Here is a 26,801-nt window from a genome sequence, read left to right as displayed (position 1 = left end):
TTTGGCGTGCAAGAAGCAGCGAAACGAAACTGAAAACAGAAGAATAAAAGAAATAATGACAAGACTGATAACAAAATGCCGGGGAGCAGCTAGCTAACCGAGTAAACAATGGCATAAGGTGCTAAATCATGTGTGAACCCAAGGCTAGCCTTGTAATTAACCGCTAGCGAGTATTTAGATCAACAGACTTGGCAGCTCTTTCGACATGTCCCGTAATAATCAGGAGACCCAACCATGAATACTGAATTTCTTTGGCATTCCCCGAGGGCAGCCCATTTTGAGCAGCTTTCATCTTCATCCGTGCAGTCACTGTTTTCGTGATCAGTTGGAGCAGTAATCCCACTGACTGCTCTCTGGTAAAATACTTTGACAGCAGACCACATTCCACCTTCAGTCACCGGGTTTCTCTCGTGGTGGCTTCTTTTGTCAGGAGATGCATTTGGGTGGACATTGAAGAAGAGAATAGCATTTCCTTTAACGGGTTTCAGTAAATTGTTATGGCTAACAGAGTAAGGCCACAACTTGCTCTTCAGTCCCGAGGTTTTAATCTGCATTATTGCACAAAAGACGACTGAAGATGACTAATGTAAAACAAATAAATTGGACAAACTTCTCATATTGTGGAGTGCAGGGTAGCAAGCGGACAGTGCAAAAAGATTTATTCTCACCTGAGATTCAGGGAAGGAAATATCACCACCCCGAGAAGTGTTTGAAAGACTCAAGATTACAGTCGCCATCAAAGGTTCATTAAGTTGCCATGCGGATTTGTTGCCATAATAGTCGTACTTCTCATTTGCCTGCTCATTGGCATAATGCAGGATTTGTAGAGGCCTGCTATTGCCTGTCAACGTAGCATGCAAAACATGATCATCGTAGAAAGATGAATAAGATAACCGAGTTTTAAAGTCAAAACACTGGATTGAAGAAAACAAACCTAAAGGAAGAAGTGTCCAAGCTGAAATCTTTTCCTCTACTCGTGCTACTATTTCGTCCTAACAGCAAGAAATATGAAAGAATGAAAGATCATTCATCAGCATAAACAGAATCAGATTTGCTGAATTTTGGTATCAGAATTCAGAAACATCATCGAGGAAAATAAAAGTGTATATTACTGCGTGCACATTCCAACCAATTCTAAACAGTAGCAAATACACCCGGAAAAGGTTAAAGACAAACAAGGTACATTACATTTCATTTCCGAAACAAGAGAACTTACTTTCACATCCACATCAGCTAATGATCTTGCAGTCCGCCCTTGGGCATCACTGACTACGGAATTAGTCTTTCCACTTGCCTGAAAAATGTGACGTGATAGAGAACACATTAAAGACATCCGACTCAAGCGAATCTCGTTCATATTGGAATAATGGACACAGAATGATTACCAAAGAGATAAGATGGTCACACTCCTCGTCAGATAAAAAACCTCTGTAAACAAAGACCCTGTCACAATGAATAAATGTCAGTCATTGGCTAGCATATTTACTAGTTTACAATGCTGTGTAGTGCAGCATTAGTTCACTACAGACTAGTTTACAATGCCTCGAACTCTCCGGCAATAGCAAGGTTTCTTACCCTTGTGATAACAATACAAAAACACTGTTTTGGTAAAAAAAAATTAGTAAAATTCATCCTATGTATACACTCCCCAAGTCCACTACAGTATTTGATAAATTTTACAAGTCAATGCCTCCCATGAACCAACAAAACTCCTGGAAAAGGCAATTGCTTTTACTAGTGTCATCATTGCAATATACGCGAACAGAGGACGCTAGAGAATACTACAAGGACTGCCTAAGATCCATGTAAGGAAATGAAAGGCACAGGGAAACTAGGAAAGTCCAGGAACAATTAAAAACCTGGACATTCAGGAATGAAAGTCCAGGAACAATTAAAAACCATTGTTTGCCGCTTAATTACGCCCTAGGCTTTTTATCAATCAAGTAAAACCACGCTAATTTGCTTTGCTTCTTTATTTTAGAATTTAATTAGTTATTTTATATCTTGCTCTTTAGTCTAGCCCTTAGTTAATCAATTCATCCTTGTTTTATCCGACTTAGGTAAGCATAAGAATTTAGACAATTAGTAATCACCCATGCTCCTTGTGGTTCGACCTCGACTACCCTTTACTAGTTGAGAATTTGTTTGATCGGGTACGACGACCTCTACCCGTGTATCATCAATTTTCCTATATTGGATGATTTGGGCGGCAGTTAATTAATGTCAAATTACCTGATGTTTCAATGTGTGGGTTTAGGAGATGTTCATTTACACTTGTCTCTCTCCAAATAATTAGTTGAAGCAAGAAGAGTAAAATACCATACCTGGTATGCCGAGAAGAGGCTAAACCAAGTTGAAGCAAGAAGAGTAAGAATTAAAATTACAAATAATGACAGACCTGATACACAATTACACAATGGCGTGAGGCAGTAAGGCGCTTAATCATGCGTTAAGCCAAGGCTCGCTATATAACTATCCGCTAGTGTAACAAACTTGGTAGCTCTTTCGACATGTCTTGTAGAAATTAGAAAAACTAATTACCATTGACAATAAAGACATGTCGAAAGAGCTGCCAAGTTTACTACAAGACATGTCGAAAGAGCTACCAGGTATATAACTAGCTATCCGCTAGTCCAGGAATACTGGCCGGACTTCTTCATCATTCGTTAAATCATTCCCCAAGTGCAGCCTCTTTTCACCTTCAGTTACAGATATGATGGACTAACGTAGTAACGTAAAACAGTAAACATAATCAATAGATGCAATTCAATCTTGGAAAAAGGCGTACTGAGTACAGCGAGAAACGAAGTAGAAAACGGTACAATTATACAAGGATATAGACCATTGACAATAACTATACGCGTAGTTTGATACATCACTACATTAACACAAACGAACCATCTTATCTCCTGTTAATCTTAGACTTGGCTCCTCGCAGCCTCAGAGCAACTCTCACATACAACCAGTTATAACCATCTTCAAGACGACGGAAAAATGCATGCCTCCACCTCCTATTCAACACCAAGCACCCAACAACACCCCAAAAACCAGTAGCAAATCCCGACATCACAACCAAGTCCGACCCCATTTTCTCAAGTATCTCTTTATTACGACCTTTGCCGTCATTGCTTGTACCCTTATCTTGTTTGTCAACTTTGCTTTTGCACTTCTTAGGCAAAAATTCTGCACAAAGATAAGGATTCCCGGCATAAACTGAGGCTTGGTCAGAGAGGGCTTGTAGTTGATTTCCAGTCGGGATTTGGCCCGAGAAATTGTTGTAGGACAGGTTAAGGTGGCTCAACGTGTATATTTCACCTATACTTGTAGGGATACTTCCCCTAAGTTTATTCTTTGATAAGTCCAATGAGATCAATGATTTCAAGCCCCCAATATTCTCAGGTATCGTTCCAGATAACTGATTATACGACAAGTTAAGACCCATCAAGCCGGAGATCTTTGTCATGTCATCAGGAATGTTACCCACCAAGTTATTACAGGAGAGGTCTATATCCACCAAATATGGCAGAGAGCTCGTATATGAACGCTCTATTCCTTGCATTACCTCACTAACGACACAACGGTAGAAATCCAACAGTGGAATAGATGAAGTCATGCCTTTAATGTTACTTAAACAGCGAGGGATGTATCCCGTAAAATGGTTATGTCCAAAGTCCATAATTTGAAGTCGAGGCAAAAGGCAAATCTGGCTAGGTATAGAGCCACTAAACTGGTTTCCTCTAAGCCTAAGTATTTGCAGTTTCTTCAATTTTTCGACACTAAACAAGTTGAATATTTCGCCCGACAACTTATTACCACCAATGTCTAGAACACTCAAATATGTGAGATTGCTCAAGCATGAAGGGACCTCTCCGCTCAACATGTTGTCATTCAAATGCAAATAAAAATGAGGATCAAACCCATTTATGTTTTTATTATTAAAGCATGGAATATGTCCTTCGAGCTTGTTGTACGAGAGACGTACACATGAAAGAGTTGAAATATTGGTCCAAAATTTTGGAATTACCCCTGACAAGCTATTATATTGAATATCTAACTCACACAATGATGTAAGTTGGCACAAAGAATTGGGGATTCGACCACTAATTTGATTATTGGTAAGGTAGAGTGTTTCCAAGTTAGGCATCGTATGACTTAAACCTTCTAGAAACGGCCCATAAATGAAATTATGTGAGAGATCTAAATCTTGCGCTTGATGATAGACTTCAGTTTTACTGTAATTTGACAAAAAATCCCAAGAGAGCGAGTTATTAGAGAGTTTAAAGCAACTGAAGTTAATGGGAAAAATAGGAGACCCGCTAAGCTTGTTGTTACAGAGTTCCAACCAGACAAGTTGTTGCATTGTGTGAAACCAGTTGGGCATGACCCCGGAGATGTTTGCATTAGACAAATCGAGATATGATAGGTTCTTTTGAGTTTGAAGCCATGGTGGAAGCCGTCCGTTGATTTTACAGTGATTGGCAACTAATGATCGAAGTTGAAATGGAGGCACCCAATTAGAAGACAGGTTGATTGTTAGCATTGCATGATCCATGTATAAATACGTCAATCTTGAGAGGTTAGCGAAGTGTGGTTTAGACAAAATTGTACCTTCCAATGGATTGTAGCTAATATCTAGAAATTGCAACTTGGAAAGTTTTCCTAATGATGTTGGTATTTTGCCACTCAAGTTATTATTATTAAGTATTAAGAACTCCAAGTTTAATGGCCATCTAAGAGAGGATGCTATAGAGCTCAAATTGTTTTGGGAAACATTTAGTTCTTTTAAATTTGATAGATTCCCTAAACATGGTGGAATCTCACCAAATAACTTGTTAAAAGAAAGATCAAGGACTAGCAGGTTAGTGAGGTTACCTAATTGACAAGGAACTAACCCACCAAGAGAAGAAGACGAGAAATTGAGATGCCTGAGTTGCTTCATCAAACCCATCAATGTCGGAATTGAACTATAACTGAAGATATTGTAGCTGAGGTCCAAGCGCTCTAGCTGTTTCAACTCAAGCAAGTAAGCCAAGGACTCGAGCTTCTCCATTTTTAGCAAGTGATTATTGTTGACTCCATTAAGGTCGAGCTTGAGAATATGGCCGGTTGTGTTATCACAACCCAGTCGTCTCCATTCACAGCATTCCTCACCTTCCCATGAAGATGAAACAACTTTGTCGAAATAGGTGAGGGTGTGCTTGAAGTTGAGCAGGGCCGCTCTTTCAGAAGGTTTACACCTCAAGGTTGAGTTGTTGTGTGAGTTCCCGTTGCAGCTACACCATCTACTAGTATTGAAAAAGATGAATGTGTAAATCAGTAGGCAAGTTTTTACCAAATTCCCCATTGTTTTGAATGTAGTATGTATTTCTTGTTTAGTTTATAGTACAACTGATGGACAAGGAATAAATAGCCTACATGCTACTGTCAATATCATCTATTATTGAATAAATAGCCTACATGCTACTGTCAGTATCATCATTGTGTGAGTTGAAAAGTATGGAATGTACGGAACTTAAACTTGTATTAGCAATAATGAGGCATTTTGGGAAGAAATAGAAGAGTCTTGCCTTGTTTATAAGAGACGCACTACTCTATTAGTATGAGGTCTTTTGTAAAGGAGTCCAAGAACAAAATCGTGCAGGCTTGGCCCAAAGCGGATAATAATCTAATATCATACTAATGTGACGGATGTTTTTATGTATTTTAAGACTATATTTTTTAAATGGATCAACTAATTTTTCAGACAAATATAAACAATACGATAAAAATAACAAAACCCAAACAGATAAATCCGTGAATCTCACGGGTCACAAACCTAGTTTAGTATTTAAAACATTCTATATTTCACATTATGCATAAATTTATCTTCATTCTTATATGATAAAAAAATGTATACTTTTTTTTAAAAATAATTGTACGATGAAAATTCATTTACTTTTCATTGATAAAAAGTTACACAAAAAATGTTAATAGTAAAAAAAAATCTAAAAATAACATCATTAATTTCTCGGCAAAGAAAACTTTTATTAAAATACTCATTTCATGACTTTTTACAATTATAATTTTTATTGCTCAAATCAAAATAAATGATGAGAAACATAAAAAATAAGTGGGTTATCAATTTAAAATCCATAATAATTTGGAGTACACTGAAAAGTAAAATTTTATAAATACCGTGCATATATTGCACGGGATCTAAACTACGGTAGTTTTGTACGGAGTATTAAAAAAAGAAACAAATGTGATGTTTGGATTAGAAGAAAGTGCTACTTCTATATCTTATTGATATTCCTACTTTATTAAAAATACTCATTACATATATTTAAGAAATGAGAACATTATTAAAAAAAACGGAGGCAATATAATTTTAAAAATTTGTCACGTTTAAGGATAAACTGGTGTGAAGAAGCTCATTAATTCCCCATATTTGAGTATCTCACATGAATAGAAGAGGTGGAATTTTACAAGCAAAATCTCCTTGTGACTTATGAAGTTGACTATTTCTCCCCAATTTAGATCTGGCCCAAACCCTTTGCATAATTTAACAATTGGATAATTCCATTATGAAAAGATTTACTACGTAAATAAATCACTTTGGACAATAATAAGGTAAAAGGCCGGGTTACATAAAGTTCTGTTTGACAATGCTTTTCAAGTATCTTATTTAACCGAAATTTCAGCTACCCTTTTTTTAAAATGTTTGGCAAGTAGCTTACTTAACCAAATAAGTTGTCTGAAATGAAATACTCCCTCCGTCCCGGTCAATTGTTATCTATTTCTATTTTTAGGTGTATCACTCATTTGTTATCTATTTCCTCTTTTGGTAAGCTTTACACAAGTGGACAAGTGGGTGTGTGATGTGGGGTAAGTGTAGATGTGAGAGAACACCTTAGTTTATTATTATTTTTCTCTACTTTTTCTCATTTCCTTGGTCTTTGTGCCGAAATGAATAGATAACAAATGACCGAGACGGAGGGAGTACTTGTGTAAAGCATTTGAGATTTCAGGTACCTAATTTGATTTGATTTGGCAAGTAGCTTATTACTCCAGTTTCCATAAAGATCGAGAGTAAGAATATGACCTGTTCTTTTATCACAACCCACCCGACTCCATTTGCAGCATTCCTCGCCTTTCAGAAGGTATTTGTTGAGTTGTCGGGTGAGTTATCATCGCAACTACACCGTCTTGTATTTAATAAAATGATAAATGTATAAATCGGTAGGCAAGTAAGTAATGTGCTCCCCATTTTTTGAACGAATAGTGGTAAACTGGTAATTCAGTAGACTGAGTAGAGTATAATGTACAAGCTAATGAACAATGTATATATAGTGTATAACTGTATATACACTACCGTCATTCGACTTCAATGATTATCGATTCACATTGCATAACGCCGCATTATTCTTCTTTTCCGACATGCATTAAATTTGCGACAGAAGTAAGGAGTGGCTAACAAGCAGCAAGAGAAGTATACAAATAGAGGTCCCAAGGAGTAGTCCTTTGGGGATCTGCATTATTCATCCTTCAAGGGTCCCTCTCTTTAAGTCCTCAACTAACAAACATAATTAACATGTGAATTTGAAAAAAAAAAAAATGAAATTCCGACACTTTTTAAAAGTCGTGTATAAACGAATTTATAGTTACGGTTTTTCTTGTAGGAAAACTAGAGACGGACAAATAAATGAAGTGTGACTATTATCATTTGTGTGACAAAAACCGATTATAAGTAAGAAAGTAAAAGAAGATACAATGACACTCGTTGAATACATCAAAACATTCACACATGAACCATCTCACCTCCTGTTGATCTTAGCTTTGGCTCACCTTCAGAGCAACTATCGCATACAACCAGTTATAACCATTTTCAAGACGCCGGAAAAACAAACGCCTCCATCTCATATTCAACACCAAGCACCCAACAACACCCCAAAAACCAGTAGCAAATCCCGACATCACAACTAGGTCGAATCCCATTTTCTTGAGCTTATCCTCATTATTGCCATTGCCCTTGTCACTCGTACCCTTAACTTGCTTGTCTGCATTGCTTTTACACTTCTTAGGCAAAAAATCCGCACAAAGATAAGGATTTCCAGCATAAATTGAGGCTTGGTCAGAGAGGGTTTGTAGTTGATTGCCAGTTGGGATTTGGCCCGATAAATTGTTGTAGGATAAGTTAAGATGGCTCAAGCTATATAGTTCAGTTATGCTTCTTGGGATACTTCCCTTTATATTATTTTCTGACAAGTCAAGTGAGATCATTGACTTCAAATCCCCAATATTTGCGGGGATGGTTCCTGATAGTTGATTATACGACAAATTGAGGCTCAATAAGCCGGAGATCTTTGTCATGTCATCAGGAATGACACCCACCAGGTTATTACTAGAGAGGTCTATATCCACCAAATATGGTAGTGTGCTCGTATATGCACGCTCTATACCTTGAATTACCTCACTAATACCCTCATTTCTATCGGTAATTTGGGATGTATTAGGTGAAGTCATGGCTGTAAGGTTACTTAAACAACTAGGAATGGATCCTCTAAAATGGTTATGTCCAAGGTCCATGATTTGGAGCTGAGGCAAGGAGCATATCTGCCTAGGAATAGTGCCACTAAATTGATTTTCCCTAAGCCTAAGTATTTGCAGATCCTTAAATTTTTCAGCAGTAAACCACTTGTTCATTTTACCTGAGAGCTGGTTTCCACCAATGTCTAAAATTTGCATATTTGTGAGATCGCTCAAGCATGAAGGGATCTCTCCGCTCAACATGTTGTCATTCAAATGCAAAAAAGTATCCTCGGCAAGACCCAAATTGTAGGAATCTCTGTTATTAAAGCAGGGAATATGTCCCTTGAGCTTGTTATATGAGAGATTTATATATGAAAGTGTTGAAACATTGGCCCAACAATTTGGAATTACCCCGGAAAGGCTATTATTTTGAATATTTAAAGCATGCAATGCCGTAAGTTGGCACAAAGAAATAGGCACTGGACCACTAAGTTGATTATTGGAAAGGATTAGGCCTTCCAAGTATGGCATAATGTCACCTAAACCTTTCGGTAACGGCCCGAAGATAAAATTATTTGAGAGATTTAATTTGATCGCCTGAAAATATACTTCTGTTTGACTGCCATTTGACAAAAATTCCGATGACAGAGAGTTGTTAGAGAGGGACAATGTGGAAAAGTTGATAGGGAAAGTAACTGACCCTGTAAGTTTGTTGTTAGAAAGATCGACATAGTCAAGTTGTTGCATTGTATGAAACCATCTAGGTATGATCCCGGAAATATTTGCATTAGACTAAATGAGCAATGATAGGGACTTTTGTGTTTGAAGCCATGGAGGAAACTGACCGTTGATTTTGCAGGCATTGGCTTCAAATGATTGAAGTTGGAATGGAGGTACCCAATCAGAAGACAGGTTGAGTGTTAGCATGGTATCAGACATGTCTATATCTGTCAAGCTTGAGAGGTTAGCAAAGTCGGGTTCAGACAAAACTGTACCTTCCAACGGATTATTAAATAGAGCTAAAGACTCCAAGTTTGATGGAAATTTAAAAGAGGATGCTATAGAGCTCAGATTGTTTTCAGAAAGATCTAGTTTCGTTAAATTTGACAGCTTCCCTAATGATGCTGGAATCTCACCCAATAACATGTTATAACCAAGATCAAGGACTTGAAGGTTAGTGAGATTACCTAATTCATAGGGAACTAACCCACCAACAGAAGCAAAGGAGAGATCGAGATACCTGAGTTTTTTCATTGAACCCATAAAATTCGGGATTAAGCTATAACTGAAGTTATTGTAGCTCAGGTCCAACCTCTCCAGTTGTTTCAGCTCAAGCAAATACACCAAACAGTGGAGCTTCCCCGATATTATGTAATTGGTCTCGTTTCCATAAAGATCAAGCTCTAGAACATGGCCGGTTGTGTTATCACAAAACACCCGTTTCCATTGGCAGCATTCCTCACCTTCCCATGAAACATCTTTGTCGAAATAGGTGAGGTTGTGCTTGAAGTTGAGCAGAGCCGCTCTTTCAGAAGGTTTACACCTCAAGGATGTGTTGTTGGACGAGTTCACGTTGCAGCTACACCATCTAGTATTGAAAAATATAAATGTGTAAATCAGTAGGCAAGTTATTAATGTATTCCCCATTGTTTCGAACGAATGTAGTATACGGATTATATTTTTGTTTAGTTTGTAGCAGCAAACAGTACTAAATGGCAATAGTCAATACTGGAGTACTATTCTATCTCTTCAAACTTCAACAAAGGGGGCTTTCATATTTATAACTGCAACTAACCATCTTATGTTCAGACTTCGAAGTCTTCTCCGATTCACAAAAACAAACGAGTGAATTATCAACTTAAAAAGTCTTAAATCAACCAAGATTGCGACAGCTGAGGATGACTTTAGCTAAAAAATATGTGATGAAAATTTAATGAACCATCTTACCTTGACAACAGTAAACTGGTCGGGCTTCCATACCACGGAATCTGAAGCAGCAACCGGACAGTGCCATTGTTGATGCAATCGTAATCAGCTTATTTGTATTTTCTAATAATAAGGCAAGACTAAGCCACATTCAACCCCCTTACCATCTTGTATTGAAAAAGATGAATATGTAAATCAGTAATGAAATTATTATTATGTTTCCCATTGTTATATCGAAACAGTGGTAAACTGGTAATGGCAACACAAGTTTGTGGAAGACACAAACTTATATAGATTGAATAACTATAACAGCATCACCTACCCCAGGGCCCAGACCCAATAGCTCATTCAAACAAAAACCAACTAAATGAGGTTGAAATGTTGAATGTTTGACCAAAAATGTAAAATCATGCATCTAAAGGCAATGCTGTATTAAATACTCCCTCCTATTCACCATTTTCTTCCCTATTTCCTTATTCGGATTATTCAGGTTTTCTTCCCTATTTCCGTTTTTGGGTTGATTTGTGTGGTCCAAATTAAATTACATGTGGGGTAGTGTGTTTTGTGTGGTCCAAAATCACTTTCTTATTTCTTGTGCAAAAAGGAAAGGGGAAGAATATAGTAAATAGGAGGGAGTATGATAGAATGAATATTGTGTGAGACCATTTATGATACAAAACAAGTTTGCAAAAGATAGCCTATAAATAATCTAGTTGCTAATGTGTAACGTCAATATTATATTGACATCTGATCGAATTATTATACTTTATGTCAAAAATTAAGAATAAACTAATCACCAACAATAGCAACAAGCCACCTAAAAATTTTAGTCGCGATTAAAAAACAAGTATTTCAGGAGAATTGCGAGTGGAAATATTAGCGACGTATGGAGACGACTTTGACTTACAATTGCAGGACTTGTGAGTTGAATTATGTGACGACTGATGACCCCGGCAACATACTTTTGAGGTTCCTGCATAAATGTGAATTCCAGAAAACAAAGTAATTAATAAATATAATCATCCTAATGGATCCGAGTTAAAAATATAGAATTAGTTACGAGTAAGTCTCTTATAAAACGGTTTTATAGTAACGGGCTTTGTTGATGTATGTATACTGAGAAAACAGGGGAGTGGGGAAAGAGAGGAGCTCACCAAATAATTCCAATCAAAAATCCGCAAGACGAAACCCAATTTGAAGCATTCCCCCTAATTTCATAAACCCTAACTAATCATCATTTGTTATCATCATTATGAGCTTAAATCCGCCGGATGAAACTCGATTTTAAGCGAAAGCAACTAAAACCCCCAATTCCATAAACCCTAACCCCGATTTTGAAGTCGATTTACGATAGTACGGCTCCAAGTAAAGTACTCGTATTGTAAATAAAAGGGAAATGTTTGTGTGGTCAAAAATCAACTGTGGGATCATGTATATTGTGTAGTCCAAATTAATTCTTTTAATTCTTGGGCAAAAAATAAAAGGGAACAACATAGAAAATTGGAGGGAGTATTATACAAAAAGTGCCTTATAAAATAGAAGACGATTTATTTAAGAAAAATTTGTGCTCCCTTATACCAAATTTCTGTGTCCGTCCCTGCCCATACGCATTAACTCCTTGTCAAAAGGGAACTTCTATGATCATGATTTGGATTCTAGAACTTGTTAACATACATTACCCAAGTAAAGTACTCGTATTGTAAAGAAACTTGGCAAAAAATATATATATATACTTACAATAAACTTGTTCATATTTCAGGTTCCTTTGTGTACTCCTGCTTATATCACCTTCCTCCTGATGTTATGGCTATGCCCTCCATGGTCCATCTCATACACTCTTTCTCGACGCAAAATTTCCCATTGTTCGGGCTCTCCCATCCAACGCAAACTTACATAGCTTGATACCATCGTTTAATTTGTTTTGATTTTCTGCTAATTGAAATTAGTAATTTTTATAATTGGCACAAGAGAACATTTTCATCAAATAAGTCGGTTAGGAAATAATATACCTTCCATTCTATTAAAATACTTTTTAGTCGTAGTACAACATTACTTCTATAGTTCCACAAATTCTAGAATAAGAGTGATTTTATACAGATGGACCAGCTTAAATTGTGAGAATGACCCACACAATAATCACATTAAGAGTGCAACAAGCCACCGAAAATGTTTGGTGAAATAAGAAAATATAAAAGATAAAATGAGCCAATACAATCACTACAATAACAGGACTCCATAAATGACAAGAATGCTAATCACTTTGTTGGATAAACAAACTGCATTAACACGAGAGCCGCCTCATTCTCCTCTCTTCATCTTAGCTTTGAGCACCCTCACCTTCAGAACAACTATCACATACAACCAGTTATAACCATCTTCAAAAATAGGAAAAACTCATGCCTCCACCTACTATTTAACACCAAACACCCAACAACACCCCAAAACCAAAGTAGCAAATCCCGACACCACAACCAGGTCGAATCCCATTTTCTTGAGCTTCTTCTCCTTATCGCCATTGCCTTTATCCCTTGTACCCTTTCCTAGTTCGTCGGCTTTGCTTTTGCACTTTCTAGGCAGAAAATCCCCACAAAGATAGGGATTTAGGCATAAACGGAGAGGCTTGATCGAAAGGGTTTGTAGCTGGTTGCCGATCGGGATTTCGCCTGATAAATTGTTGTAGGACAAGTTGAGGTGGCTCAATTTGTATAGTTGACCCATGCTAGTTGGGATAGTTCCCCTAAGTTTATTATTTGACAAGTCTAGTGCGATCAATGACTTCAAACCCCAATATTCTCGGGAATCGTTCCGGATAACTTATTACACGACAAGTTGAGACTCAACAAGTAGGAGAGCTTTGTTATGTCATCGGGAATGCTACCCACCAAGTTATTACATGAGAGGTCTATATCCACCAAATACGCTCGAGCTTGTATATGTATGCTCAATTCCTTGATATACCTCACTAACGTCACTCAAATAAGGAATTATTGAATCATTAGGTGAAGTCATAGCTGTAAGGTTACTTAAACAACGAGGAATGTATCCCGTAAACCTGGTTATTTCAAGGTCCAAGAGTTGAGCCGAGGTAAGGAGCATATCCGCAAGGAATAGTGCCACTAAACTTGTTACCTTTGAGCCGAAGTATTTTGAGTTCGCTCAAATTTTCGGCTCTAAACCACTTGTTCATTTTGCCGAGAGTGGTTTCCACCAACGTCTAAAATTTGCAGATTTGGAAGATCACTCAAGCATGAAGGTATCTCTCCGCTCAACATGTTATCATTCAAATGCAAATAAAATTGAACACCCAACCCAAACTTGAAGGAATCTCTGTTATTAAAGCAGGGAATATGTCCTTTGAGCTTGTTGTATGAGAGACTTACATACAAAAGGGTTGAAATATTGGCCCAAAGAATTTGGAATAACCCCGATAAGCGATTATTTTGAATATCCAAATTACTCAATGACGTAAGTTGTGAAGGACCTTGGGATTGGACCGGTGATTTGATTATTTGCAAGGAGTAGGAGTTCCAAGTTAGGCATTATATGACCTAAATTTTCCGGAAGCGGCCCGGCCGATGGAATTATTTGTGAGATCTATTTCGGTAGCTTGAAGATATATACTTTTTTCGCCATTTAACATAAAATCCCCAGACAGAGAATTATTAGAGAGGTCGATTGCGAAAAAGTTAATGGGCAAAATAGGAGACCCGCTAAGATTGTTGTTAGAAAGATCCACATAGTCCATTAGTTGCATTGTATGAAACCATCTTGGCATCTCTCCGGAGATATTTGCATTAGACAAAGTGAGATCTGATAGGTTCTTTTGAGTTAGAAGCCATGGAGGAAATCGTCCGTTAATTTTGCAGTTTACGGCTGAGAATGATTGAAGTTGAAATGGAGACACCCATTCAGAAGACAGGTTCAGTGTTAGCAAGGTATCGTCTATGTTTAAATCTCTCAAGCTTGAGAGGTTACTAAAGTGGGGTTCAGAGAGAAGCACTCCTTCCAATGGATTATTGTCAATAGATAAACTTTTCAGCTTGGAAAGTTGTCCTATTGATGTTGGTATTTTGCCACTCAACCGATTACCACCAAGACGTAAGGTCTCCAAGTTTGATGGAAAACTGTAAAAGGATGCTACAGAAGTCAAATTATTTGCGCTAAGATCTAGCTCCTTCAAATTTGATAGCATCCCTAAAGATACTGGAATCTCCCCTGATAACATGTTATTAAAGAGATCAAGTGTCCTTAAAGATGATAGCTTCCCTATAGATGCTGGAATCTCACCCGATAACTTGTTCAAAGAAAGACGGATTGATTTAAGACTCCTAAAATCCTCTCCTAGCCATCCAGGAATATAACCAGTAAGAGAGCCGCTCTTAATGGATAAAAATCCTCTAAATCATAATGGTTGAAGCAATTGTTGGATAAGTTTCGACGTGGTTGCAAAAAGTTGCCTTGAAGATCATTACTGGACAAGTCTAATGATCTCAAAGTACACAAGTTGTGTACAAGACCCCAAAGATTCCTGGAATCATTGCCATGAAAATTAAATTGCGGGAGGTGAATGCTGTCTAAAAGGTTAAGGTGTTCAAGAGATGTTAGATTTTGAAGTATACGAAGTATATCTTTGCTGAGGTTGTTGCTACTTAGATCTAAATAGCTGATTGGAAGATGAGCAGTAATCGAATAGTTTCCGTGAACGTGTTTATAATGAGTCAGTCCACAATTAGACAAATATAACTCCCTGATATAAGGGAGCGGTCCAATTAACGACTCAATCCAATCATGCGAATAACTCATATTCACATGATTCATGTTCAAGTAGCGCAGTTCTCTTAGACCAGAAACCCAACCTAAATTATCTACGACAATCTCATAATCACTTAACCAATTACTTCGCATATCGAGGACTTGCAGGTTAGTGAGGTTACCGAAATCATAAGGAACTAACCCGCCAAAAGAAGCAAATGAGAGATTCAGATACCTGAGTTGCTTCATCGAACCCATAAACCTCGGAATTGATCAATGACCAAAGTCATTGAAGCTCAGGTCCAAGCTCTCTAGTTGTTTTAGCTCAAGCAAATACACCAAAGACTCGAGCTTCTCCATTTTAATCAAGTTATTAGTATCGTCTCCACTAAGATTGAGCTTTAGAATACGGCCAGTTGTTTTATCACAACCCACTCGCCTCCAACTGCAGCATTCCTCACCTTGCCACGAAGATGAAACATCTTTGTCGAAAAAGGTGAGGTTATGCTTCAAGTTGAGTAAGGCCGCTCTTTCAGAAGGTATACACCTGAAGGTTGAGTTGTTGGGTGAGTTTCCATTGCAGTGACACCATCTTGTATTGAGAAAGATAAATGTACAAAACAGTAGGCAAGTTATTACTGTATTCCCCATTGTTCTGAAGCTATGATGGTAATATTTACGGAGTATTTAATATTTTATTTATTTGATTTATAATTCAAAACAAGTTTGTGAAAGACAAGCTAAGAAACAATCTATATATAGTGTGGATATAAACTAACGTCATTCGCCTCAAATAATTATCGATTCACAAGTCATTATCATTGCTAATCGTCTTCATAACGTCTTTCAATGTGGGTGCCTCTCCTTAACTAACTAACAAACAAACAAACATAGTTTACACATTTTGTTGCAGATTTATGGATGGAAATGTTACCTTATGTGAAACTTAGAACTCGAGTAACACGTCTTTCAGTATGAAATTCTCGCTCAATCTCACTTCGCCATGAACCGTGGCTTTAACCTTCCTGCCGTCAGGCAAACTGACCGTGGCTTCATCCGTTTCCCAAGTATATCGCAGATATTCTCTCTTTCCCGTCATATGGTGAGATGCTCCGCTATCAATTAACCATTCACAATTTACAATTAAGTTCATACCTTGGAGTTTTTCACTTCCTTCGGGACTATTTTTCAATAGGATCTTCAACCTGTCTATCTCTTCAGTAGTGAACGGAATGTTCGACTTCAGCTGCTCCTCACCCTTTCCAGTTCCCGTCACTGCATGTGCTTGGTGATATCCACGGCCTCGTCCTCTTCCACGGTTCCCACTTCCACGGCTGCCTCCATTTCCTCTCCTTCCTCTGCCTCGTTCTCGTGCCTTCACCTCCTCGTACCCATGCTTATCATAACAATCCTTTTCTTTATGATAATATTTTCCGCAATAGGTGCATCGTGGTGGTGGTGGTCTCTCTGAATTTTCTTCATCATTTCTCGAGTAATTTCCTCGACCCTTTTCGCCATTTACTTTAACTGCCATGGCCGCATCATTATATTCTTCTTTTATCTTTGTGAGCGAAGCATGTGGCTCTTCCCTGAGTATTAGGGCATAAACACGATTCAGTGGGGCTATCGGATCTTCCATCAACAAATTTGTTCGAACTTGTCCATATAGCTTCGAGTCCAGTCCCAGAAACCGGTGTACTTTCTCTTCCTCTTTCTCCTTTGCTATGGACACTGCTGCGCCGCAATTACAGTCTTTTATCTTACTGTATTTTGCTAGCTCGTCCCAAATCGTCTTAAGCCTCGTGTAATACTCCACAACCGTTTCCTTCCCTTCGATTTCATGTCATCTCCGGTCATGATGTAGAGTTTCGAATTTATTACCTTCGTTTTGAAAGAGTTTGGTTTGATTTGATTTTTTTTTTTTTTTTTTTTTTTTTTGTTTATGAGAAACTGTGGATCTTTTTGGCTCGAGATACCATGTGAAATTCAACAACGGGCCTGGGCCGCACCCAAACTGAGGAGAAAGAGTCCACAACTTAGGCCCAAGAGGGTTCCACTCTAAAACCAATTGGCAATAGAGGGAGTAGCCCCTTGCCTTATAAAGTGATTCTTACCCTCTTTTATCAATGTGGGACAACCCTCACATGTGGAACTTTGGGTTTCTTCACACTCCCCCGCACATGTGAGGCCCACTTTTCATCCCCCGCACATGTGAGGCCCACTTTTCACACAGACTGGACAAATTCATTCAACTGAGCAACTTTGCTCGTCCAGCTGTAAACATGGCCCAATATTAACTCAGACCGGACAAATTCAACTGAGCAACTTTGCTCGTCCGACTGCAAACTTTGGCCCATGAAACCCAAGTCTTTAGCCATGGGCTCTGATACCATGTGAAACTTAGAACTCGAGATGATGAATGTAATTCTCCTTGAACAAAGACATCGATGTTACACGCATATATAGTATGTACAAACAATTTACCCTAATATTAACTTCCTAATATTACTCCTATAATATCTTACCATATCTCAACTATCCTTAACCAACTAGATTACATATTCTACATAATATACACATGATAATATGGAAGATATCGATGCATATACTTAGACTTATTCTTAACACCTTATCTTGTAGGGTGCCCATGTACTATTCAATTAGCAGAAAAATACGTCTAAGGTTTGGGCATCCATGTGAACTTCAATTAGCAGTTAAAAGTCTTAAAACTAAACCACACGATTAGCCATGATAATGACTTGACTTAAATTACGTAAAATGATTGATGCCTTATGTCTAAGGTTTCCTTCGTCGACGTGAATTTGATTAAACAGAATAACATATACAACTTGTAATTACGAGTAAGTCTCTTATAAAACGGTTTTATAGCAATACGAGTAGGAAAACAAGAGAACAGGGAAAGAAAGGAGCTCACCAAAGTCAATTGAAGCACACAGAAACCCGATTCGCAAGATGAAACTTGAATTAATCATCATTCTCAACTTGAATTCGCAAGATGAAACCCGATTTAATTAATTTCATAAACCCTAACTCCTGAATCAATCAATCTAATATTGGAAATTTCAAGCTGATTTCTGATTGTACAACTCCACTGGATAGTTGATTGCATTTTGTTACTAATTTGGTGGACGGATTTCAAATCAATTCAAATTTGGGAGATGATCATCATCATTTACGCTAATCTATTATCAAATCACACTTTCTTATTTCGGTAAAAATTGGGGGAAATCTGGGTTTGTTTTTTTAGGAGTGTCATGTGTTTTGTGTGGGGATTCTAAGATTCTCTGCACGTGAAAAAAAAACATATTATAATGTCAAAGCTCATCTATTTTTTTCCACATGTCTTTTCTTTTCCGTAGTTTATTTTCTCAGTACAATTTTTACTCATTATAATATTTTTCGGAGATGTAGCAAATTAACCCCATAACTTATGAGTTATGTGCAAATCAATCCTTCAAGAGCAATAGTAATAGTGGTTCTTATTCTTGGGTCTTCGATAAGAACTCCAAATTATAAAGTTTCTCTATTGCAACTAAAAGTTGTTCTTAAAATTAAGAACCAAGTTATAAAATAAGAACTTAGTTTGTTATATATTGGAATTTGGTGACCAATAAATATAACTTTGAAAATTGTGAAAGACCAATTACATATAATCTATTTTTACTTTAAGAACTTTATATAAATGTGATCTATTGTAAACAAAAGTTCTTAAACATTGAAATTACTAAAATATGACATGGCAAAAGAAGAACTTTATATAAAGGCCCTGTTTGGTAAACAGCGGATTAATATTAGCAGAAGCAGATTTAGAAAGCAGATTTGACTAGCATAATAATTTAGCGGGGTTGACTAGCAGATTTATTTAGCAGAATTGTTTTAGAGGTGTTTGGTAATTGACAGTTTTAGATTAGCAGATTGTTTAGATTCTTTGTAAAATGACAAATAAGGATATGAATAAATTATTTTAAATATATAAAAGGAAGGTTAGTATTTTTCAAGGGGGTAAATATGACAATATTTTTTCATTCCAATCCGCTAACCTAATATGTTAGCAGAAGCAGCATATTGCAAAATAGCATATTGGACCCCAATATGGTATTTCAATATTACATTAACCAAACGCTCTAATAGCATATTCGTAAGTCAAACATGCTAAACCTCTCCAATATGCTGAAATTTGGCCAATATGTCATTTACCAAACAGAGCCAAAGTTCTTTTATTGTTATTGCTCTAAGTTTCACTTGTAGCAAATTAGGCCATAACTTTCCAAAAATGCGCAATTAAGCACAAATCAAGTTTTTTACCATTTTTTTTAATTAAAACCTATATTTTCTATTATAAAAATTATTATAAATATATTTTTTAAATAATTAAATATAGTATTTACATATTCAACGAAAAATTCGAACCAATTTTAATATAAACAAAAATTTGGTCATGTCACTTTTCGTTGTAACATCATTAACAATTCTCATATTAGGAACATTTTCGTCAAAATAAATTAAAAAAAAATATTTGAACATGTTTTTTAATGAACGAGAATTTTAGGATTAAAATCTAATCAATAATTTTGATTTTTAATAATAGTAAAATATTTAATTAACGATTTAATTCTTAAAAATAAGATATGTGGTTAATTTCACATTAAGAGAAACTTATGGGGTTGATTTGCTACATTTATAAGTAAAGGGACTTGATTTGCAGTGGAAAGACGTTGACTTGACTTAAAACTTGAAACAGCAGTGGAAATGCATTATAGGGACGACTAGAGAAGACTTTGACTAATGTGATGACTGATAAGTCGTCTGTTGCAAATTTCGTTTCCGTCATTTCTTTATTTTTTTGGGATTAAAAATCTGTTGCAAAACAATTTATTAGTAAGAATTCATTTCATGCATTGCAGTTTTTTCCACCATTCTGAATTCTACAATAAGTAGAGTTTCTTAGTTTCTTAGGTCGACCAGTCATGCTGTGACTTGTGATTTATGGTTGTTTAATTAAGTATTGACGATGTCTATGTCAGTTATACTCGAATTATAGACATTACAAGAAACTACGTGCCACGAAAAAAATTACCGTCAAAATCGAATAGAGTTTGAAAGACTCGAGATTAAGTTTCCAGTGCCGAATTGGTCCCATAAAAGGGTCATACTTCTCATTTTTCACACCCTGAGACGGTTTTAAAAAAATCATTCTTTTAGTTCTATCAATAAAAGAGTGATTTTTATATAAATAGACGGTCTTACATTGTGAAATCGTCTCACACAATAAGTACTGAGTTACAATATTAGGAGTGCAACAGTAACCGAAAATGTTTTGGGAAAATAAGAAAGTAAAAGAAGCTACAATGAGCCAATACAGTCACTACAATAACAGGACTCCAGAAGTGACCAATGCTAATCACTTTGTTGGATACACAAACTGCATTAACACAAGAGCCATCTCATTCTCCTCTCTTCATCTTAGCTTTGAGCAACCTCACCTTCAGAACAACTATCACATACAACCAGTTATACCCATCTTCAAGACGCCGGAAAAACTCATGCCTCCACCTACTATTTAACACCAAACACCCAACAACACCCCAGAAACCTGTAGCAAATCCCGACACCACAACCAGGTCGAATCCCATTTTCTTGAGCTTCTTCTCCTTATCGCCATTGCCTTTATCACTCGCACCCTTTCCTAGTTCGTCGGCTTTGCTCTTGCATTTTCTAGGCATAAAATCCCCACAAAGATAAGGATTTCCGGCATAAATTGAGGATTGGTCAGAGAGGGTTTGTAACTGGTTGCCAGTCGGGATTTCACCTGATAAATTGTTGTAGGACAAGTTGAGTTGGCTCAATTTGTATAGTTGACCCATGCTTGTAGGGATACTTCCCCTAAGTTTATTCTTTGACAAGTCGAGTGCAATCAGTGACTTCAAACCCCCAATATTCTCAGGGATCGTTCCAGATAAGTTATTATATGATAAGTTGAGACTCAACAAGCCCGAGAGCTTTGTTATGTCATCAGGAATGCTACCCATCAAGTTATTACTGGAGAGGTCTATATCTACCAAATACGGTACTGAGCTTGTATATGTACGCTCGATTCCTTGATATACCTCACTAACGTGACTCAAATAAGCAATAAATGTATCATCAGGTGAAGACATAGCTGTAAGGTTACTTAAACAATGAGGAATGTATCCTGTAAAATGGTTATGTGCAAGGTCCACGAGTTGGAGCTGAGGCAAGGAGCATATCTGCCTAGGAATAGTGCCACTAAATTTGTTACCTCTGAGCCGAATTATTTTGAGTTCTTTGAACTTCTTGGCTCTAAACCACTTGTTCATTTTGCCCGAGAGCTGGTTTCCACCAACGTCTAAAATTTGCAGATTTGAAAGATCACTCAAGCATGAAGGTATCTCTCCAGTCAACATGTTATCATTCAAATGCAAATAAAATTGATCACCCAACCCAAAATTAAAGGAATCTCTGTTATTAAAGCAGGGAATATGTCCTTCGAGCTTGTTGTATGAGAGACTTACATACAAAAGGGTTGAAATATTGGCCCAGCAATTTGGAATAACCCCTGATAAGCGATTATTTTGAATATCCAAATTACTCAATGACGTAAGTTGACACAAAGACCTTGGGATTGGACCAGTGATTTGATTATTTGCAAGGAGTAGGAGTTCCAAGTTAGGCATTATATGACCTAAATTTTCTGGAAGTGGCTCAGAGATGGAATTATTTGTGAGATTTATCGTGTTAGCTTGAAGATATACTTCTGTTTTTCTGCCATTTAACATAATCTGCCTAGACAATGAGTTATTAGAGAGGTAGATAGAGTAAAAGTTAATGGGAAAAATAGGAGACCCTTTAAGCTTGTTGTTAGAAAGATCCACAAACTCAAGTTGTTGCATTGTATGAAACCATCTTGGCATCTCTCCGGAGATATTTGCATTAGACAAAGTGAGATATGATAGGTTCTTTTGAGTTTGAAGCCATGGAGGAAGTTTTCCGTTGATTTTGCAGTTTGCGGCTGAGAAGTATTGAAGTTGGAATGGAGGCACCCATCCAGAGGACAGGTTGAGTGTTAGCAAGGTATCGTCTATCTCTAAAAGAGTCAAACTTGAGAGGCTACCAAACTGAGGTTCAGAGAGAAGCACTCCTTCCAATGGATTGTCTTTCAAAAATAGACTTTGCAACTTGGAAAGTTGTCCTATTGATGTTGGTATTTTGCCACTAAACTGATTATTAGAAAGATCTAAGGTCTCTAAGTTTGATGGAAACCTGGGAAAGGGTGCGATAGAAGTCAAATTATTTCCGCTAAGATCTAGCTTCGTCAAATTTGATAGCATCCCTAAAGATACTGGAATCTCGCCTGATAACATGTTACCAGAGAGATCAAGTGTCCTTAAAGATGATAGCTTCCCTAAAGATGCTGGAATCTCATCCGATAACTTGTTCGAAGAAAGACCAATTGATTTAAGATTCCTAAATTCCTCTCCTAACCATCCAGGAATATAACCAGTAAGAGAGCTGCTCATAATGGATAAATCCTCTAGATCATAATGGTTGAAGCAATTGTTGGATAAGTTTCGACGTGGTTGGAAAAAGTTGCCTTGAAGATCATTACTGGACAAGTCTAATAATCTCAAAGTACACAAGTTGTGTACAAGACCCCAAAGATTCATCGAATCATTGCTAAAATCAAATTGCGGAAGGTGAATGCTGTCAGAAAGGTCAAGGTATTCAAGAGAGGTTAGATTTTGAAGTATACAAAGTATATCTCCACCAAGGTTGTTGCTACTTAGATCTAAATAGCTGATTGGAAGATGAGCAGCAATCGAATAGTTTCTGTGAACGTGTTTATAATGAGTCAGTCCACAGTTGTTCAACTGTAACTCCCGGATATAAGGGAGTGGTCCAATTAACGACTCAATCCAATCATGCGAATAACTCATATTCACATGATTCATGTTCAAGTATCGCAGTTCTCTTAGACCAGAAACCCAACCTAAACTATCTACGACAATCTCATAATCACTATCCCAATCACTTCCCATATCAAGGACTTGCAGGTTAGTGAGGTTACGTAAATCAAAAGGAATTAACCCGCCAAAAGAAGCAAATGAAAGATTGAGATACCTGAGTTGCTTCATCGAACCCATAACCCTTGGAATTGAGCGATGACCAAAGTTATTGTAGCTCAGGTCCAAGCTCTCTATGTGTTTTAGCTCAAGCAAATACACCAAGGACTCGAGCTTCTCCATTTTAATCAAATGGTTACTGTCGTCTCCATTAAGGTGGAGTTTGAGAATATGGCCAGTAGTGTTATCACAAAACACACGTCTCCATTTGCAGCATTCCTCACCTTGCCACGAAGATGAAACATCTTTGTCGAAATAGGTGAGGTTATGCTTGAAGTTGAGCAAGGCCGCTCTTTCAGAAGGTATACACCTCAAGGTTGAATTGTTAGGTGAGTTATGATTGCAACTACACCATCTTGTATTGAGAAAGATAAATGTATAAATCAGTAGGGAAGTAATTACTGTGTTCCGCATTGTTATAAACAAACAGCGGTAAAATGGTAAATGGTAGTTTAGTAAAGAGTAGTCTGTTTAGTTGATAACACAATATAAGTTTGCAAAAGACGAACTTATAATTATATATAGTGTACATGCTAAGCTGCTAATGTCGTCATTCCGACACAAATTATTACATTTGAGTCAAAAGTCATGGAGTCACAAAGACGCAGCACAAGGAGTACAGAAATAGAGGTCCCAATGACAATGAGAAGTATTTTGGAGGTATGCAGAATTATGTGTGGAAATGTAATAACGTATATTGTGGGGTGTCCGGCACATACGTCTAAGGTTTCAGCATCCATGTGAATTTAAGACCAACAGGCAACATTTTTTACGCGGAAGTCTCTTATAAAACGATTTTATAGTAACGGTTTTTCTTGATATATAGACTAGGAAAACAAGAGAGTAGGGAAATAAGAGGAGCTCACCAAATCAACGAAGCAGGACTATCATCATTCTGAACTTGAATCCGCAATACCAAACCCGATTCTAACAATAATGGTCAACCAATTAAACCAAACCCCTGATTTCTGGGAATTAAGATTGTGTTTTGTTAGTACTAATTAAGATTGTGTTTTGTAAGTTTTTATAAAAGCGATTAATATTAAAAAGAAAAAACCAGAAAGTAGGGAAAGAAAGTAGCTCACCAAATCAATTAAGTCGGATTATCATCATTCGGAGTCTGAATCATCAAGACGGAAACCGATTTCAAGCTCGCTCAAAGAAACCCCTAATTTCATAAACCCTAATCCCTAATTTTCAAGCTGATTTCTGATAGTGTAGCTCCAGGTGATACAATATTTGCATTTTGTTACGGATTTGAACTACCCATTTTAAGAATTGCCACCCTAATTGTATTAATTGAATTCAATTTTGGTGATTTTTTATATGCGGATTTTGTGCTTGACCATTTTCTCTCTTAAAACAGATATATGATATATCCTCTTTATAAAGACATGTTAGATTTCTTCGGAAGAAAAAAAAAAAAAAAAAAAAAGACATGTTAGATTTGATTTAGTATATCCCCACAATTAGATTTGAAGAGTTTGCTACGGTTTTAGAGAAGGGTTGCTGTTAATAAAAAGTTGGCAAATATGTCACTTGGGTTGGCTCGGTTCAGAATAAATATGCAGATTATGTTTGTTAAGATGGGCGGCTCAATTTGTGGTCTGTTTTCGGTGAGTTACTTATTTTTTTTTGGGATATTCTACGGTGTCTTCAGAGTTTTTTTTTTATCTTTGTCTCCTACATTTTTAAAATTTATGGTGTCTCAACTCTATAAATTAGTCTATACCATGACCTTATTTATTATCTTTGCTAATTTGGTTTCTTAATTGACCTATTAAATCATTTATTTACCATTTCAATTACTCGATAACTTACTCATTTACTTAGTAGTTGGCTGCATTACCTATTAACCCACTAAATAGTATAAAAATCTAACTAAAAGTTCATCAAATCCCTATTATCATGTCTTGAATCATAACAGATTTTTTAATATTATTTTGTGCTTATTAAAAGTGATTTCTGATATTTCTCATATAGGATGATGATACACCACTAATAAGTCAGAATAAAAGTCAAAGTACGGTTGTTTGATAGTGATAAAGTTAATGGAGAGTTAAACTTGGCCATGATGGAGAAATAAGTAAGTAGTTTAGGGGTACAAGGTAGAATATAAAAAAATGAGGGGTACACCATAGAAAACCGAAAAACTCAGGGGTACACCATAGAATATCCCTTCTTTTTTTTTTTTTTTTTAGGAGAAAACCCGAAGGCCTTACTGCATTAATCGAGAATCAAAACAAACAGCATTGTTCGCAGTCGGTGGTAAAGTATCCGACCACACATATCTACCGACTACTCTAGCTAACAGATGAGCTAAAGAATGCGCTACACTATTGTTTGCGCGACTCGTGTGCGACCAAATAACAGAAGAGAACGAAATACATAAAAATAAAATATCCTGCAACACAAGAGAAAACATGCTCCGTCCCGTGTCCTTCTTCTTTAACCTGTCGATGACTGGCAAGCAATCACTTTCCACCACAATCTTTGTATGTCCTCGCCTCGCAGCTTCACTAATCCCTTCCATGATAGCAACCGCCTCCGTCATCTGTGAGTCCCATTGTTTTCGGTGAGTTATTGTAAGACGGTACGCACAAGCCATGTTTATCTTAATTACTTTGGTAGATGCATCATTACATGTCGAATTATTCGAAGGTAAATATTGAGCTTCATCGAACCCATAAGCTATGACCAAAGTCATTGAAGCTCAGGTCCAAGCTCTCTAGTTGTTTTAGCTCAAGCAAATACACCAAAGACTCGAGCTTCTCAATTTTAATCAAGTTATTAGTGTCATCTCCACTAAGATTGAGTTTTAGAATACGGCCAGTTGTTTTATCACAACCCACTCGCCTCCAATTGTAGCATTCCTCACCTTGTCACGAAGATGAAACATCTTTGTCGAAAGGTGAGGTTATGCTTGAAGTTGAGTAAGGCCGCTCTTTCAGAAGGTATACACCTCAAGGTTGAATTGTTAGGTGAGTTATGATTGCAACTACACCATCTTGTATTGAGAAAGATAAATGTATAAATCAGTAGTAAAGTAATTACTTTTTTTTTTTTTGGAAAAGACGTACATTAAATTAAAAAGGACGGAAGAATTAGGTTACATCAAGGGGGAGGGTCGGGGGAAAGTGACGTAAATGCCAAAACAATATCTGAAATACAAAGTTCGGATAGAAAGTAGGGAGCGCAGTCCCACTCAAAACATCCCATGGAAGGGCTAGTATCTAAAAGAGAGAAGCGGGCGATAGCATCTGCAACACGGTTGGCCGATCTCCTCTCAAAACCTAGCTTCAACCGGGTGAATCCTGCAAAAGTACCCTACACTCAAGGATAATGTTAGCAAATGGACCACAAGGGACATCATTCCGCAAAATAGAGGAAACATCGTGCAAGCAATCAGAAGCAATCAAAACACCAATCCCTATACCACTAGACCGTCTAATC

The 26,801-nt window shown here is 37.0% G+C and overlaps 1 protein-coding gene across 9 annotated transcripts; it reads right to left on the bottom strand.

The window, feature by feature from the left end:
* Window positions 1–24,893, bottom strand: LOC141606799 (putative prolyl 4-hydroxylase 12). Of its 9 annotated transcripts, XM_074426117.1 has the most exons (11): window positions 24,434–24,878; window positions 24,215–24,316; window positions 12,172–12,363; window positions 11,342–11,407; window positions 10,456–10,496; window positions 9,749–10,096; window positions 1,386–1,443; window positions 1,217–1,294; window positions 935–992; window positions 669–841; window positions 1–548 (listed from the first exon to the last, which is right to left on the bottom strand). In XM_074426117.1, exons 3-11 carry the CDS (start codon window positions 12,184–12,186, stop codon window positions 180–182), a joined length of 1,206 nt encoding a protein of 401 aa, XP_074282218.1. In that variant the 5' UTR covers window positions 12,187–12,363; window positions 24,215–24,316; window positions 24,434–24,878; the 3' UTR covers window positions 1–179. The 9 variants fall into 9 exon arrangements, with proteins under 9 accessions (XP_074282218.1, XP_074282219.1, XP_074282214.1 ...); XM_074426118.1 differs by lacking the exons at window positions 9,749–10,096; window positions 10,456–10,496; window positions 11,342–11,407; ... (1 more) ...; window positions 24,215–24,316; window positions 24,434–24,878 and adding an exon at window positions 4,893–5,940; XM_074426113.1 differs by lacking the exons at window positions 1–548; window positions 669–841; window positions 935–992; ... (3 more) ...; window positions 24,215–24,316; window positions 24,434–24,878 and adding exons at window positions 15,422–15,778; window positions 18,122–18,481 and having other exon boundaries at window positions 7,626–10,096.
* Between the last annotated feature and the right edge of the window lie 1,908 nt (window positions 24,894–26,801).

Source organism: Silene latifolia, chromosome 10, assembly GCF_048544455.1.
Source record: "Silene latifolia isolate original U9 population chromosome 10, ASM4854445v1, whole genome shotgun sequence".
In the NCBI taxonomy this organism is placed as follows: Eukaryota; Viridiplantae; Streptophyta; class Magnoliopsida; order Caryophyllales; family Caryophyllaceae; genus Silene; species Silene latifolia.
This window is presented reverse-complemented; position numbering and strand designations above follow the sequence as displayed.

Excerpts from the sequence above, each read along its gene's own strand:
- LOC141606799 (XM_074426109.1), bottom strand. The coding sequence starts at position 23,471 with ATGGAGAAGCTCGAGTCCTTGGTGTATTTGCTTGAGCTAAAACACATA.